Below are 17,584 nucleotides of genomic sequence, written 5' to 3' on the forward strand. Positions count from 1 at the left end.
ATAATAAAAAAATAAATAAAACAAAGAGGAAGAAGAGTGAATTGTACATTAAGAAAGCAAAATGCTCATCATCATCATCAACAATTACTTATTCAAGCCCACTTAGTGGTGTCCTCCACTAGAAATATTGTTAGTAAGACTTGCGATCTTTCTGCCTTGTTCAGATGTCTCAGTTCTATGTAATTTCACCTCTGCATCCTTCCTTCCTAAACACATAGGATTCCTATGTGTCCCCCTTCCCAATTCCTGTTGTGCAGGGGAATCCTTAATCCTAAGCCAATTTCTCTCTTCTTCTCATTCCTCAGGGTTTTTCCCTCAGTCTTCCCTGAAAGCCCATTTTTCCCTGATGACCTTCCTGTGGATGGAAATAGTACATAAATATGGTATTCCCGATCTCCTCACAATTCTTCTGCTTAACTTCTGTTTCTTCTTGTCTATAATAACCATTATCGGAATTACTGAAACAGCTTCCTATTAGTCTCCCTTCTTCTAGTCAGAATAGCAACTGCTGCTGCTACTACTACTACAGTTACTACCACCACTAGTTATTTTACTAAGTATTCTCTATGCATCAGAAAAATCTACAAAACTACAAAATAGGTAATATTATCTCCATGTTAAAGAGGACAAAACTGAGTGTATAATAGGATTAAGTACCTTTCTTTAGTAATCCAACTCTGTCAGATTTCAAAATATATATTCTTTCTGCTACCCCACAAAGTTTCAAAATGCATCCACCTTAATTCTGTTTCTCATAGTACAGCCAAAGTGGTATATAAAATGCAAAACCGACTGCATCCTTCCCTTGATTAAAGCTCTTCAAGACCAAATTCCTGACACTGGTTATAAGGTCCCAAGGACATGGTCCTCCAGCGCCATTCCTCCCCGCTCAGTGTCCCCCCAGTCACACTCTGGCTCTATCAAGATGCTTGTGGTTCTTTGCACTAACCAATTGGTTTCATATCCTGTGTTCCTGCTCAGTTTCTTTTGTCTGGAATGCCTTTCCCATTTTTACTCATCCATCTTTCTTTGTAGAGAAAGTTTCTACCAAATGCTGAGGCAAGCTAAAAGCCCTCAACTGGGCTTCCGTACTGCCTTAAGAATACCTTTATTACAAGACTTGCTATAGTAAAGTGAAAGCATCTCTTTATGTATGCTTCCCCCCAACTAGCCCATTAGTTATTTGCAGGAAGGGATAATAAAGGTTTTATTTTGTACCCACTCAGACCCCACCACAGTGAACATTGTCTGGTACAGAGTCATCACGTAAGTAATGTGTTGGGGTATGAAAGGCATTTAGAAACTGGATTCGCCTCCCAATCCCATTGCCACTTCTGGAGTATGGAACCAATGTGACCTGGACTCCAGACTGTCCAATGCCATCTGTTTTCTTCCATAGAAATACCAACTTTTGTTGATTGGGTCATGAAGAACAACTACCATATTTACAGATAACCACTTCTTAAATTTTTTCTTATAAACACTTTGTCACCATCAAAATTCACATTGATGACTTTTTATGGCCAAAACATTTCCCCGTCTTAATTAAACCAAGTTCCATCTTGTTTCCATAGTAGTCACTTACTCACAAGAACTCTCAGACACATTTATTTTATATCATACTCTGTGGCAGTATTCTCCATCTCAAAAGGAAGTAGAAATGATCTAATATTTACTGAAGGGGTAATTTACAGCAGATGCCTTGTTATATACCTTATATTTATCCCATTTAATTTTCTCAATAATCCAGTGACCATTTATTCATCAATCCCCCACTTCTTCACACCAGCCTAACCTTCTCTCTACTTTATTGGCAGTTCTAACATTCTTAATCAAAAACAAATTCCTCCAAGGCTGTAAGTTTCACTCTTGTCACCATTAGAATTCCATAGTGAATCATTCCACTGGAGGACATTAGCCTTGAAAGAAACCTCCTCTGGAGGTTATTCCTCACATCTGACAGACCCAGATCGATTTCAAGGCTCCCTCTTTTCACTCCCACAGAAATAGCTCTTTCATTTTCCATTAGAGCATCAATTCATTCTTTACCGATACATTTCTTTCCCCTACTGGTCCATGAATCTCTGAAGTATAAGGATCTTGTTCTATTCATATTTTTATAAAATATAGCAAGTCTCAAATGTTTTCAAAATAAAGACTTAATTAACTTCTTCTAGTTTAAAATTTTACTTGGGTACAAAAGGCCATATATTGTATGATTGCATTTATGTGAAATATCCAGAACAGGAAAATTTTAGAGACAGAAGGTAAATCAGTGGTTGTTTAGAGCTGGGTGTGGGGAATGGATAGGTATGAAGACATGGACACTGATTGCTAATGACATTTCTTTTAGAGGAATTGAAGATGTGGCGATGGGTATGCAACTCTATGAATATACTAAAAAACACTGCCTTCTACACTTTAAAATTAATTTTGAGGTTGGTCATAGAATCTGAAAAAGAAAACGTTGTCCTTACTCTTATCCTCTTTCTTTCATTATTTTCAACAACTTTATTGAGATATAATTCAGATACCATACTTCACTAAAGCTCAGATCACTATAACATGAACTCTTTAGAAAATGGACTGTATTTTCCCATACCCAGCACAGTATTCATGAGTTAGCAAATGCTCATTTCATGAATGAGGGATCCACAGCTTTGAATTTATTATTATTAATATAGCTATGGTAAATTTGGGTAAAATATACTTTCACCTTCGTAGAATCAAGGTGAAAATCACCATTTATAAAATTATCTTTTATTTTCCATGCCCAGCATGGACCCCAACATGGGGCCTGACCTCACAACCCTGAGATCAAGATCTGAGTGCCTCTATAAAATTATTTCTATGAGAAAAGGCATATTCAAAGCAAAAAATAAAGCCTACCAGAAACCTTCCAACACCTTGCAACTAATAAATAAAGCCTATGATTTATCTTGCAAGACACTACCACTCCTACATCCCAGTCCCCACCTAGACAAGTATCTGTGGTCTCTAAGAACACTCAAATATTTTTTTCATAACAAATCTACGGAGAGTTTCAACATCCCGTTTGTGAAATACTATTCTTGGAAGAAGGGCTTTTGAGGAACGAAGAGTATCCTCTTCAAAACAAATTCAATACTTTTCCACAATAGTTTTTATTTTTATTATGCTTTCATGTATAGAAAATAAGAGAATGGAGCTCTAAAAAACTACTCTGGAATGAGTCAGTATATACATGGAGAGCCATTTGTACAAGCATGCATCCTTCTTTTGTAACAATTGCAGTTTCTATCTAACCAACATTAGTCTTTTTCTTTTCTCTGTACTTTAAGTTTCATTTTATTCTTACTGAAATTTTTTTTTCATAAAAGGTGACTTAAAGGAATCCACTAGTGTCAAATGCCATCTATCAAAGATAATGATTTTGAATCAAGATTTCTATTCAGGCAATACTATTGATAAACCTCATAATGATGTATTCTCTGCCTTAATATTTATATCGGTAATTATTGAACCCTCCACCATATAATTTATGCATTGAATAGCACAAGATGCACACACTGGCCACTTGGAATGCTTCACATATTTTCAGGCAATTAACCCATTCCCCAATATTATAAAATGAGTCAACAGCATTATCTTCATTTTGTCTCTGTTTCAGAGAATTACAGTCACTATAGGTCATATGGCTACATGTTGAAGGCCAAAGGATAAAATGTAATCACAATTTTATCTCTGATTCTCTACTGGCAGGTTAATGCTCATTCCATTAGGGTGTGGTAGTTATTAAAATTATTATTTATTATTAATAAAATCCTCTCATGTAATTGTGAAGTATATTTTAAAAAATGCATGCCATATAAATGCCCATTGAGGACATTTGTCTCACTAATGAGTCAATAAAATTCTCTCCATTTCATAAAGAATTTTTATTATTATTATTATTTTTCCCAAATCAGCCCATAATTTAAAAAATAAAATTGTACTTTCTCTATGATTTTGCAAGTTTCTTAAAGCAGGGGTCATATATTTTATTAACTGATTTAACTCAGAGTAGTTTGTCCATAGTGGAAACTTAATTAATATATGTAGACAGACTGATTGAATAGAGGACTAATTATATCATTTAGGTAGACTAAAAGTGTCACATTCATAAATCAGAAATATGTCAAATAATTACTTACCTCTTCTAGTTGGCATGCTTTGATGACACTCTTATATCTATACTCATCATAGGAAACACCAAAGATGATGTTTTCTTTAATGGTGCCAGGCATGATCCAGGAAAACTGAGAGCAGAATGAAATTCTTCCACTGTGCTTAATTTTACCCTCTGAAGGCTCCAGTTCTCCCATAATCATCATTAGAAGTGAAGTCTGGAAATAAAACCATTGTTATTAGTAAAATCATTTATCAAATCACTCTCAGAATATACTTGCCTCCAACTGTCATCCTAAGCAAAGGTATCTATTCTGATTTTAAAGGATTCTACATTAATTCATTTGATTCAAAATTTATTAAGCACTTCCTGTTCTGGATTTGCTGCTATGCACACAAGATACAAAGGGGAATAAAAGAAACAATGACAATAGAGTGTGCTAAGTGCTTTGGTAGAGGTTCACAGAGATAGAGCACCTAATCAGATTGTTGGGGTGGGTTTAGAGGAGGTCAGGGAAAGATTATCACCAGCTAACCTTTGTTGAGTACTCAGTCTATGCTGGGTGCTGTCCTATGTGATTTAACTGTATTCATTCACTTAATCCTCACAAAAACCCAACAAGGTAGATTCAATATTATCTTCATCTAACAAAGAAGAGATCAGTTAAAAAGAGAGATAGTCAGATAATATTGTTCTCATGAGCCCTTATTAGAGAAACTAGTATAAAATCATACAAGGGATGACTGAAGAAGCTTCACCAAAAGGACTATCAATGAGCAAAGACTTTACATGAAAAAAGACTGTGAAATAAAATTTAAACTAACGTGGAAATTAGAGTTGAGAAAGAGAATTAAAGTATGTTATATTCCCTGACAATAAGAAAAGTTATAAGTAAAGCCCAAACAAAACAAAGGAAACAGGGTATAAAGAAATTCACTGATTGTTTACAAAGAAAAGCTACAAGTCAAAGATATGATTTAAACGTAACATATCAGCTAACAGAAGCATAAGCATATTTAACAACACAAAGATAAAACATTAAGAAAGGTAATACTACGGACTAAAATTGAGTAGAAAAAAGGGAGGCAGCAGAGGACAGAAAAACATTGATTTTATCCGAGCTCACATAGGGGAATAAGAGAAGGAAAACCCCAAAGATTTAATGTAAAGTTATTATAACTATAACCACTGTAACAAAATACTTCCCAACCACTAGAAGTTGGAATGCCTTTGGGCTCACACCTTGGCCCCTTTCCCTGCCTATCCATACTCTCTCCTTTGGAATCTCATCTGGCTTCAAGTTTTTACACTGCCAGCCCCATTCCCCGGAAATCAAACCTGTATAACCAACTAACATCTCAATTTAGATGTCAAATATGCATTTTAACCTTAATGTTCTAAAACCAAGCTCCACCCCAAATCAGTCTCTTCCATAATCTCCTCAGGTAATGGTACCTTCATGCTTCCATTTACTCAGTCCAAAAACCTTGGACTCATCCTTGACTCCCCCTTTTTTTGCATACACCACTTTCAATCTAATTATGTGGTATCTTTCTTAGAGATATGTCCTGAGGGGTGCCTGGATGGCTCAGTCAGTTGAGCGTAGACTCTTAATTTCTGCTCAGGTCACGATCCCATGGTTGTGAGATTGAGCCTCATGTTGCTGAGCATGGAGCCTGCTTAAGATTCTCTCTCTCCCTCTCCCTCTTGCCCTCCACTGCTCTCATGCATGCCCATGCATGCACGCAGCACAAGAAAGAAAAGGAAAGAAAAGAAAGGAAAAGAAAAGAAAAGAAAAGAAAAGAAAAGAAAAGAAAAGAAAAGAAAAGAAAAGAAAAAAGGAAAGAAAAAGAAAGAAAGTCCCGAATTTGACTATTTCCTTCACTACCTGGGTTAAGCCAGTATCATCTTCTGCCCAGTTTGCACAATAGCCTCCTAACTCATTTCCTTACTTCTGCCCTTATCTCTTTACAACTATTTTCAAAGTAGCCTCATCAAAACTAAGACAAATCATGTCACTTTTCTGCTTAAAACCCTCCAATGGCCTCTCATTTCCTCAGAAAAAAAAAAAAAGCCTTACTGTTTACAAGCTCCTTTGTAAGGTCCTTGAGACTCTTTTACAATAGCCCAAATAATGGTCTAGCCCACATTACTCCTCTGACAGCTCTACCCTCTGGCTGATTCTGTGCTAACCCCACTGACTTCCTTGCTGTTCTGTGAACCACACAGGCACAGTTCCATTTCAAGGCTTTGCTCCATCCTCTATCTGCACAGCAGTTCTGTGGCCTTACTGACAATCCCTGATACAACATAATTTCTGTCATCCGTCCTGACCTTACCTTGGTACTCAATTTTAGCTTGGTCTTAATAATAACTGAGCAGCAGATGTGGAGAATAAGCTATTAGCTCCTGCTTTTGTTTACATTTAAAATAAAATACAAATGTCTGTGAAGTTTTATCAACATTTTGGTATTTATATATAATAATATAATATATTATATATTGTATATATACATTATATATAAATATATTAAGATATATTTATATGTATAAATATTCATATTCAGTGATGGTTTCATTTAATGTCATATCTCTCAAGATACCAAGTATTGATAAATATATATTACATATACTTGATAAATTTATATGAAAATATAAAAATTATATATAATTTTATATGTTTATCTAATATAATTATTATATTTTATATTTATATCGGCAAATATTAACATCAACATCAGTATTGTATTACTATAATAAATATAATATAAATAATAATATAAATATTATATATCTTTAACATGGATAACCAGATATATTCAATTATGTAAGTTTATTAAAACTGTTATATATTAAAATATTGCTTCTAAAAACTGGGATTTATAATAAGTTGAGTGGGGGTAGGGGGATGGGAAGCTGACCAGCACTGAATAAATTAACATTCCTATGTATTTCTTTCAAAAATCTATCCCACTCAATAATTTTTCCTCATAATAAATCCTAAGTAAGTCTAGGTCCATTCTCCAAAATTCTAATGTCAACTAAATAGGGACCTTTGGTCTATGGGGTTAGTAAGGCAAAATCTAAGCCAAGATTTTCCTGGACAAGCTCTGGAAAAATGTCTATGCCAGAGATTGGTAAAAATGAATGGTTCATTTATTCAATAAATTACTGAATATCCACTATGTACAAGATACTTTGTTGACTTATATGTGAAATCTAAAAAACTAAAGGAAAGAACAAATGAACAGAAAGCAAAAACAGACCAATAAATACAGAGAACAAACTGATGTTTGCCAGAGGGAAGGGGATTGGGAGGGATGGGCAAAATGGGTGAAGGGAAGTAGGAGGTACAGGCTTCCAGTTATGGAATAAGTCACGTGAATGAAAGGTATAGCATAAGAAACATAGTCAATGGTAGTGTAATACCATTGTATGGTGACAGATAAGTAGCAATGTTTGTGAGCATAGCATAATGTAACGAATCATTACATTGTGCAAATGAAATTAACATAACATTGGGTGGCAACTATGCTCCAATTTAAAAAAAGAAAAAAAGAAAAAACAATTTTTAATAAATTTAAAAATCAGCACGTGGGAGAAAAAAGACACTGGGTTCAGTGCCATGCACCACATAAAGATGCAGAAGAAAAGGTCACTGAAGAAATAAAAGACTAGAGACTATTATCAGTGTAATAATTTATATTATAAGGGACAATATATCTAAGCATTCTCCTACTACCAATGTAAAAATTTCTCCAACATGCCCTCTTAGGCTACAGACACACGAGGAAATGAAAGAAATGCATGCCAAATGAAGTTCTTAATGATGAGGAATAGATTACCTTGCCTGCTCCAGTAGATCCAGCAACCGCCAACAACTGACCTTTTTCTATCTTGAAATTGATGTTTTTCAGGACAGGAGCACCAAGAAGTGAGAAGTTGCTGAAGAAGAGGCTGTTGTCACCATCAGAAATTTTTCTATCATTACTGTTTTGTTTTGCTTTCTCAAGTAATTCCCCAAATCCCTGAAAAAAAATATAGAGAGAAAACAAAAAGGTAGATTTTTCAAGTATTTTCAATAGCTATTTGTTTTATTTATTATGAAAAGCACATGGCCCATGATCCATACTTTATAACATGTAATTATATAACATGAGTTCTAGAGCACATGATACAAAACATTGAAAATTTTAATACAGCATTTGATGGAAATATAATTTCAATATCTCAGATTATAACTCACCATTAAGCTAAATTAAATTATTGAAAAAAATGTGTACCTTCTCCTATAGGCTGAGCAAATAAATATTATTATCTAATTCTCAGCACAGTAATAATAGCTGTTATAATCCCTCTGTTTCAAAGCTGTAGACTTGTGACTCAGAGGTTAAATGACTAAAGTCAGCCAGAGTGGAATTACAACTCAATCTGACCTCTATCATGCTGCTGGTACCTTCCTCTAAGAAGCTATCACTTAAGCAGTTTAATTAAGTATAAATGCAATGAGATGGCCAGATGATTCAGATGAATTCCATTATATGAGAATAGCTGGGAGGAAGGAATTGCCTTCTGAAAGTTCCCTGTTTCTCTGTTGCCCCATGGGAAGCTTTAGGGTAGTGGTCTTCAAACCAGACCAAACAGCCCTAAGGATCGATCATGAGGAAGCTTGTGTATACAGTCTTAAGGGAATCTATTTCCACATTCTCAACTTCCAAATATACTCCTTCCTAAAATAATCTGCCTGTGATTTGTTTACTCTTTGTTATCTCTTCTTTCCCACTTTCCGGTTCACAATTGTCCTTGCCTCACTTTATACAGAAGAGAAGCCTTTCGGGACATCTGTTGGTTAGGTGTCCAACTCTTGGTTTCTGCTTGGGTCATGATGATCTCCCAGGCTGGTGGGCTTGAATCCTGAGTTGGACTCCATGCTCAGCTGGGAGGCTGCTTGGGATTCTCTCTCCCCCCTCCCTCAACTCTCAAAAATAAATAAATAACCTTTAAAAAAGAAAAGAAGAGGAACCTTTTACTTTTACTAGTCCTAAATCTTACTGTGTTGTACTTCTTGGAGTGTAAAACTTCTAGGACACAAACAAGGGGACCACAGAAGAATAATTTTCTCCTCAAAGAGGGTCCCACAAAAGCAAAGCCAGGAATACTGAAAGAGGTAACATCTTATTTCACCCAGGTTTCAAACTGGAGGCAATCTATGTGTCTTACCTAGCTTGGAATAAGATTTCAGAAATGAGTTGCAGGATAAGGCATTTTAATTATTTGATTACTTACTTAATTTTTAATAATTTAATAAATTTACTTAGTACATATTAATTACCTGTATTTTAAGGTTATACTTTGTCTGACATAAAATAAGTTGATTGACTTGACAATGGGAACTAACTTCATGAATTCATGTATCTTCCATAAACTGAATGCACCCAAACTATACTGCCAAAGTTTTGGCAAAAACCCATTAAACATACTTAGACAATTACATATTTTTCCACCACTTAAGAATACACTGAAAAATTTATGTCAACTTAAAAATGTGTCAGAGGTATGTGTCATAGTTTTTCAAAATTCTTTTGGGTCATACATAAGCAATTAAGTTTGAAGACCACTGCTTTTAGTTCTCATGATAGGGATGGTTAACATCCCCCTCAGTCACCAAACAATAAAAGCAAACCGTTTAGGAAGTAGACAATAAAAAGTTTTTATAACATGGATCAAAGTCATCTGCAATCCCTTATTCATTTATTTATCTCACAGATATTTACTGGGAATCACCTCTGTATTAAAGACCACTTTGAAAATCTCACATGAGAGAATAACGTTATGAATAGATATTCACACTGCAACATGCTTAGTGCTAGAACTGAAAATCACACCAAGTCTTATGGAAGTACATTATAGAGAGTAAGCAACTCAGCCTGGAACTTGACCAAGTAAATGACCTGCAGGCTAGGCTACAAGGGATAGAACTTGTAAGACCAAGAAATGGTATAGGTGTTCTAGGAAGACGGATCTGCATGTACAATGATTTAGGCTTAAAAAAAATAAAATATGCCTCAGAAATGGCAAGTGGCCAGGTGTGATGTATATGGCCAAATGACAAAAGATGTCCTTAGTAAGGTGGGCCATGCAGTTGTTAAAGGACTTGCTGTGCCATGCTTAGAAGCAGGACTTTTATCCAATAAGCATATGAACCAATGGGAAGCTGTTGTTATAAATAATTTTTATTTCTTTATTTTTTTTTATTTGAGAGAGTATGAGCAGGGGAGAGGGACAGAGGGAGAAGGAGAGAGAAAAGAAGAGAGAAAGAGAGAGAGAGAGAGAGAGAGAGAGAAGATTAAGCAGGCTCTATGCTAAGCTTGGAGCCCAGCATGGGGCTTGATTCCATGGCCCTGAGATCATGATCTGAGCCAAAATCAAGAGTTGGACACTCAAACCAACTGAGCCACCCAGACACCCCACTAATAACTTTTATTTCTGATTACAGAAGAAAGACACTTATTTCAAGAAATTTGGAAAATATAAAAAATCAGAATGAATAGAAATCACTTGTAATACTACCACTGAGAAGCAACCATACTTAACATTTCAACCAAAATCCCTCCATTTTCTTACACATAAATGTGTATGATTTTATATAGAACCAGGGATTAAAAGTACAGATAGGCAATATAGTCAATATTATTGTAATAACTTTTAAGTGTAGATGGTAACAACATTTATCATGGTGAGCATTTTGTAATGTATCTAATTGTTGAATTACTAGATTGTACACCTGAAACTAATATGTCAATTATATTTCAACAAAATATAAATGTAATTTTTTACAAAATTGAGAAAAATATAAGGTTGTGACATGCTTTCTAACTTACAATAAATCAATATTTTCATATATCATTATACATGATTTTTAATATAATTTTTAGTTGCAAGATAGTATTCAAGAGTATGGATATACTATATGCTCATACTTTTGCTATAAATTGGGGGCACATTTTCTTTGTATAAATTCCCACAAGTGGAAGTTCCAGAGCATAAAGTATGTAAAATTCCATGTGTTTTCAATAGTAGTTCTAAATTTTCTTCATCAAGAAATATATGAGAGTGCCAGTTTTCAAATTTCAGTTTTCAACATTATTTTTCAACATTATTTTTTGGTTTTGGATTTGTTTTGACTTCTTTTACTTGTAGCTTTATAAGGGAAAATGGAATATAATGATCTTATTTTTATTTATTTGCTCTCTAATAAGATTGAACATTTTCCATATTTATGAGTCCCCTGTTGTGCATAAAATGGTTATGACATCCTCTGTCATTACTCCAGTAATGGCTTTACTCCAGTAATCTTCTCACCCAGCTGGATAATGGTTAACTTCAGTCTGAGCTTCAGTCTACTCTGTTTTTGAGGGTATTAAATGAGATAATATACATGAAAGCATTTTGAGCACAATAAAGCAGTAGTCACTCTCTTTTGTTTTGTTTTGTTTAAATAATTTAAAAATTATGTGTTTAAACAAACAAATAATGCTCCTACATTAAATAAGGAGCAGTATTATGAGTGGTAAAGGGTTTTGGAGTCAGAGAAATGTAGGCTGACATTTTAGCTCTGCCCTAATTAGTTGTATAACCTTGTTCCAGTTGCTTAAACTGAGTTTCAGCTTCCTAGTAAGTAAATAGCAATTTTACCCACTCACAGGTTTATACTGAGGGCAGAATCATGTATCAGAATCACCAGGGACTTGCCTCTTGGGTAACTGGGTGGATGGTGATGCCATCAAAGAAGAGAGCAAATGCACTCACTGGAAGGGGCTAATTTATGAAGCTTGGTGAGAGATGAATGAGAAGTGCTTGAAGAGCGTGCAGGAAACTTAGAAATACATGTATGAATTTCAAGAAAGAAACTGGGGCCAGAAATCTGCATTTGACACTCATCAGCACATTGATGTCAGTTGACCTAAGCTTGAGGTCACCCACAGAGGGCATGAGATGCTAGAAGAAAGCCTAGGGGGGACATAGTGCCAATCACCATTGAAGTAGCAGGCAGGGAAGAGGTAGAAGTCATGGTCTGAGGATAAAAGAATATGAAAGGAGTGGTTCCCTAAAGCCAAATGATCAATTCAAGAAGAAAGGAATGTTTTAATATATTGGTGAGGGTGGAATCCAGATTGCGGTGGGGAGAAGCCCATGAAAGATGAGAAAATGAGAACGGGCTTGATAACAAAGGGAAGGAAAGGGATAAAGTTTAAAGAATGAAGCTGGGTGGGCAAAAGCAAGGGAAGAAAAAATTTTAATTAACTTATAAAAATGTGAATGTGAAGAGGGATCAGTTGAAAGGAGATGCTGAAGCTTCTAGAGAGAAGACTGCTGGCCCCTTGTTCTAAGATGAAGCAAGGTATTAATAGCTCAGTCAAGGGCAGGGAAAAACATACATCTTAGATACAATGGAAGGAGAAAAACATAATTCCAAGGGTGAACAGGGAAGTTGGAAGCATTCATACATAATGATGGCTTCTATTTTCTTTATGTTTTGTAGGAGGCAAGGAGAACCTGAGGGAAGTAGGGGGTTTCAGGAAAGTGGTAAAGATTTGGAATAGCATCTGGGGAAATGGTAAAGGAAATTAAAGACAAATAAAAAGATTTCCCAAGAAGGTTTACAGGCCCCACTGAGGTTGAAACAAGAATAGTATAAAACTAATATAAGATACAGGATTTTCCCAGATAGCACCTCCTTCACCAAAGTCCATAAAGTCATGTTTTGCAGCAAAGGATTCAGTGGAAGGAAATAGGAATTGGGAGACTTGTAGGAGAAGAACTGAAATGATAGGTCTTGGAATAAGCAGAGGTTGAACCAGGCAGGGTCCAAAGGGAGCGTTAAAGAGACTAGAAATCTTGAATTTGAAAGACAATCAGGTGTGATTTAGAGACAGATAGAGATGGAAGGTTAGAAAATTCTGGGCAGAGAAAGATTTTACATTTCCAAAGTGGAGGAAGTCTAGGTGTTCTCAAAGCTCAGGATATGCCTATGAGAGGAAGCTTCTAAGGAAGTCCCTGGAAAGTATAAGTTCTAAGGACAGTGTTGGGGGGACTGCTCATGTGGGTGTTGAGGTTTCAGACATCATGGCAGAAGTTTAATGAGCAACACTATCCCGAGTAAATGTGATCAAGAAGTGAAATAAATCAGGCAGAGAAAGAAAAATACATGATTTTACTCACATGTGGAATTTAAGAAACACAACAGACGAACTTAGGGAAAAGGAAGGAAAAAGAAGATAAAAACAGAGAGGGAGGAAACCAAAGGAGATTCTTACATGCAGAGAACAAACTGGGGGTTTCTGGAGGGGCGGTGGTAGGAGGGATGGGCTGGATGGGTGATGGATATTAAGGAGGGCACTTGTTGGGATGAGCACTGGGTGTTTTATGCAGGTGATGAATCACTAAATTCTACACCTGAAATCATTATTACACCATATGTTAATTAAATTGGATTTGAATACAATTTTTTAAAAAAATGCGAAAAAGAAGTGTCCAGAGTTTGACAGGTGGCCATCAAAGACTTTGAGGATACAGCCAAATGGGAAGCAAGAGTTCAGGGAAAAGATTGGAGGCTGTGACATCGAGGTCCAATTTTCAGCTTCAGCGCCTGCCAGTTGTATGAGCTGAACCAGGTGCCTTAACCTAAGCTTCCACTTCCTTATCAGTAAATTACTTAGGTCGTAGAAATGTTATGTGAATTAAATGAGACAACATTTATAAAGTGATTATCCGAGAGCCTGAAGCATAGTCAGGGTTCAAGCCTGCTACCTATTTTATTAGATGGAAGGAGAGTGAAATGGAAGACTTTTGAGCAGAACAAGGAAATAATTGTCTCAAATTAGTAGGGAAAATGTTAAACCTCTTATTTTCCCTTCATTCCTAGAAGGGCAATTGAAACTCCTAAAAACAAAGAAGTAAAATCAATCTGATCCCTTTCTGATCTGGCAATTTCCCACAAGCAACTTCGCCAGACAGATAAAGAATTATTCTCTAACCTGTATCTTCAAAAATGAAGTAAAATGAAGCCCTGGCTGTCAAGTTGCTTATATAAATAAAGCCAGTTTCAGATATTTTGAAATATGCACAATAAGACACTGGTTTCAGAACTTCTATCTTTATTCAGCACATATGTGATAAGAAAATAACTCAATAGGTATTCTCAATAACCAAATATTGCTTCTTTAGAGGCTGAATATTATTAATAATATTTTTCAGACTTTGAGATATATGATAGAATTTTTATTTTTTTAATTTTTTAGTTTTTTTGAGCATATTGGCTTTTTTTTCAAATTTTAATTTAAATTCTAGTTAGCATATAGCACAATATTGGTTTCAGGAGTAGAATTCGGTGGTTCATCACTTACATACCATACCCAGTATGAGAGAACTTTTAATAGTGAATGGAAATAAGTAAAAATAGAAAAAAACACATTGATATATCTCTCATACATCTTTACATTGCCTTGGGTATGTAAACACATTGGACTAGAACTTGAGATTAGAGAAGATAATATTTACTGAGGAACTACTTACTATGTGCACGGTACTCTGCTGAACACTCTACGCTTCACAACAGTCTTGCAAGAAACTAGGCACTGCTTGCAAGGTAAATATTAATATTTCACTTTATAGATGGAGAACCAAAGGTTCCACAAGTAATTTGATCTAGATTACACAGAGAATAAACGGCAAAGTCAGAATTCAAATCTTGCTCTATCAGGCTCCAAAACCTATGAGATTTGTATGCCTTCCTAATGTGTTGTGTCAAACAAATTACAGGACTTAGAAAACAATAAAGAGGCTTCCACACTGTAACATTTCTGGGCCCTGACTTCTTAATTTATCAAGTAAGTGCAGTGGTTCCCTTCCGGTGCTACCAGTTCAATTATCATCCTAACTTTCTCATCCATTAGGATGAAAACTAGATTTGAAAAGGAGGAAATGGTAAAGTATTTAGGGCAAACAATTAAAAAAAAATTCTGACCTCTTCCCAGAAAGCTGTTACATTCTCCATCACTACTTCTGTAGTTGTTAAGTTATATTCCAATGTCTTATATTCTTGCTTTTGTAAGAAATCCTGTTTACAAAAGGAAGCAAAGATATATTGTAGAACTAAAATAGCATTAATGCATTATTACCTCTGTTTTACACTCTAATAGTTCTGTACCCTGAATTTGCATTTTGTGAATATTTATGAATATATTTATGAATACATTAGAAATTACTTCATAATAAAATAATTGATAGCAGTGTTCCGAAGTTAATTTTCCAAGTACTTGGATTTATCACATTTGAAATGCACTCTTAAAATATGTGCTATTTTAGGGGCACCTAGGTGGCTCAGTCGGTTAAGTATCTGACTTTGGCTCAAGTCATGATCTCACAGTTCGTGAGTTAGAACCCATGTTGGGGTCTGTGCTGACAGCTCAGAGCCTGGAGCCTGCTTTCGATTCTGTGTGTGTGTCTCTCTCTGCTCCTCCCCCACTCACACACTCTGTCTCATTCTAAAAAATAAACAAACATTAAAAATTAAAAAGAAAACGTGGTATTTTCTAAAACTTTTTTTAATGTTTATTTATTTTTGAAAGAGAGAGAAAGAAGGGAAGGGAAGGGGCAGAGAGAAGAGAGGGAGACAGAGGATCTGAAGCAGGCTCCACCCTGTTAGTGCAGAGCATAAGGTGAGACTTGAACTCACAAACCGTGAGATCATGACCTGAGCTGAAATCAAGAGTTGGATGCTTAACTGACTGAGCCATCCAGTAACCCCTATAAAACTGTTTCTATATATTAGATTTCAACACACAACTGATTGTTACTTCTACTCTTACAAGTTAACCTGGGCAATGAATTTATAAGGCCTCCCTGAATTACCCTCCAACGTGCCTCAATTCAACATTAGGACACAGAGAAAGCTAATGTCTTCTCATCTTTAGCTTCTTCCTTACTGGAGGCACCATAGCATCACTTCTCTGGGTTAAGGTATGAAGATCTAATATGACTGATTTTAAAGCATCAGACGTTGACTCTAAGAGAAGCCTCTATCAGACACGAGTAGGGCTCGACTAGGAAAGGTGGGAGCATAAGGGAGAATTAAATGCCTATATCCTGAGGTCCTCACCATTAGGAGGTATTGAGGAAAGCCTGGTCCATGACTCACTTTTGCTTTTTTTTCTCTGCTCTTTTCTCATTCACTATTGCTATTTTGGTTTTTCTCTTTCTTTCCTAGTTTGGTTTCTCTCTGTGTTTCTGTTCAGTGACTCTCCCTGTCTTTGTGACCCTCTCTCTTTGGGTCTGGATTCATGTTCATTCTCTCTCTCTCTCAGTTGAGAAGGGTTAACAGAAGAAATAGGATTAGTCCAAGAGCAGCTATGGTTCGGAGCTATATTCCCCAATTTGTCTAACTCACAAATCTCAAACTCATATTTTCAAAACTATAAAATTAGGAAGGGTGGCTGAGTAGAGACTGTGTAGAAGTGGAGCGGGCAGGCCCTCCTTGAAGGGGGAGCTGCCATAGCTTGTGGGGGAAAAGGGACCCAGTTACTATATACTCCAATTCTTCAAAAGAGACTGAAGACATAATTTTTGTATATGTAACATTTCCCAACTTTTAAATGCTGGCAACTAACACAATTTTTTTTTTTAAATTTAAAGTTCTAGTGAAACAGGTCAGAGGCCAAAATGAGATCCATGGACCACCCCTGGCAAAGTCTGGCCTACATTACATAATGGCAGAACCACTTAAAAGAGGCTTACCCTTCACCCTTATTTTTATTTCTATCACAGTGATTTTCTGAGTTACATATTTAAATGGATATCAAAAAATATTAATTATAAAAATTATACCCACACATAAACTCATGGTGATGATTCAGTTAGCTTTATGTATTTGGGTATAATCACCTGAGGACTTTAGAACTTCTCTTCCAAGCTACCAGCTACATCAGAATTGCTAGCATTTTAAGGTAATTAATGTGGCATGAAATGCCATTCTCATCTATCTTATTTTCTGGAAAGTGTGTTGAAACATTTAGAAAATTTAAGGTGAACGTTCTTAGTTTTAGCTGGAATGTTTTATAACTTCCTGGTGAACCTGCTACCGTCTTTTGCACACTTGCCAAGTTAATTAGAAATGATCTATTGGTTGATTACTTACATAAAATTCTCCAGAATACAGAAACAATATTTTCTTCAACCTCTTTATCTTAAGAGAATCTCACAGGCCTTCATTTATTTCACTAGGCTTTTATCCCAAGGGCTCATTAGACCACACGTAGACATCAAGAGAGGAGGAAATCTTGTGTGTCAAACAGGCCCAAGACCAAGACTTGATGTCTAGAGAGTTTGCTCCCTAGAAAAGCTCAGAACTGTTCTAAAATCTTTGCATATGATGCCCAG

At 35.7% G+C, this 17,584-nt stretch overlaps 1 protein-coding gene across 2 annotated transcripts in view; it reads right to left on the minus strand.

Moving 5' to 3' along the window:
- The window catches only part of CFTR (CF transmembrane conductance regulator), a 184,137-nt gene that overhangs the window by 106,376 nt on the left and 60,177 nt on the right, over window positions 1-17,584 (minus strand). For both annotated transcript variants that reach the window (XM_058724499.1, XM_058724500.1), the window contains 3 exons: window positions 15,174-15,266; window positions 7,993-8,175; window positions 4,173-4,364 (listed from right to left, as the gene is read on the minus strand). In XM_058724499.1, coding sequence (XP_058580482.1) covers window positions 4,173-4,364; window positions 7,993-8,175; window positions 15,174-15,266 — 468 coding nt within the window. The remainder of the gene's footprint in view (window positions 1-4,172; window positions 4,365-7,992; window positions 8,176-15,173; window positions 15,267-17,584) is intronic.

Source organism: Neofelis nebulosa, chromosome 4 (assembly GCF_028018385.1).
Source record: "Neofelis nebulosa isolate mNeoNeb1 chromosome 4, mNeoNeb1.pri, whole genome shotgun sequence".
Lineage (NCBI taxonomy): Eukaryota > Metazoa > Chordata > Mammalia > Carnivora > Felidae > Neofelis > Neofelis nebulosa.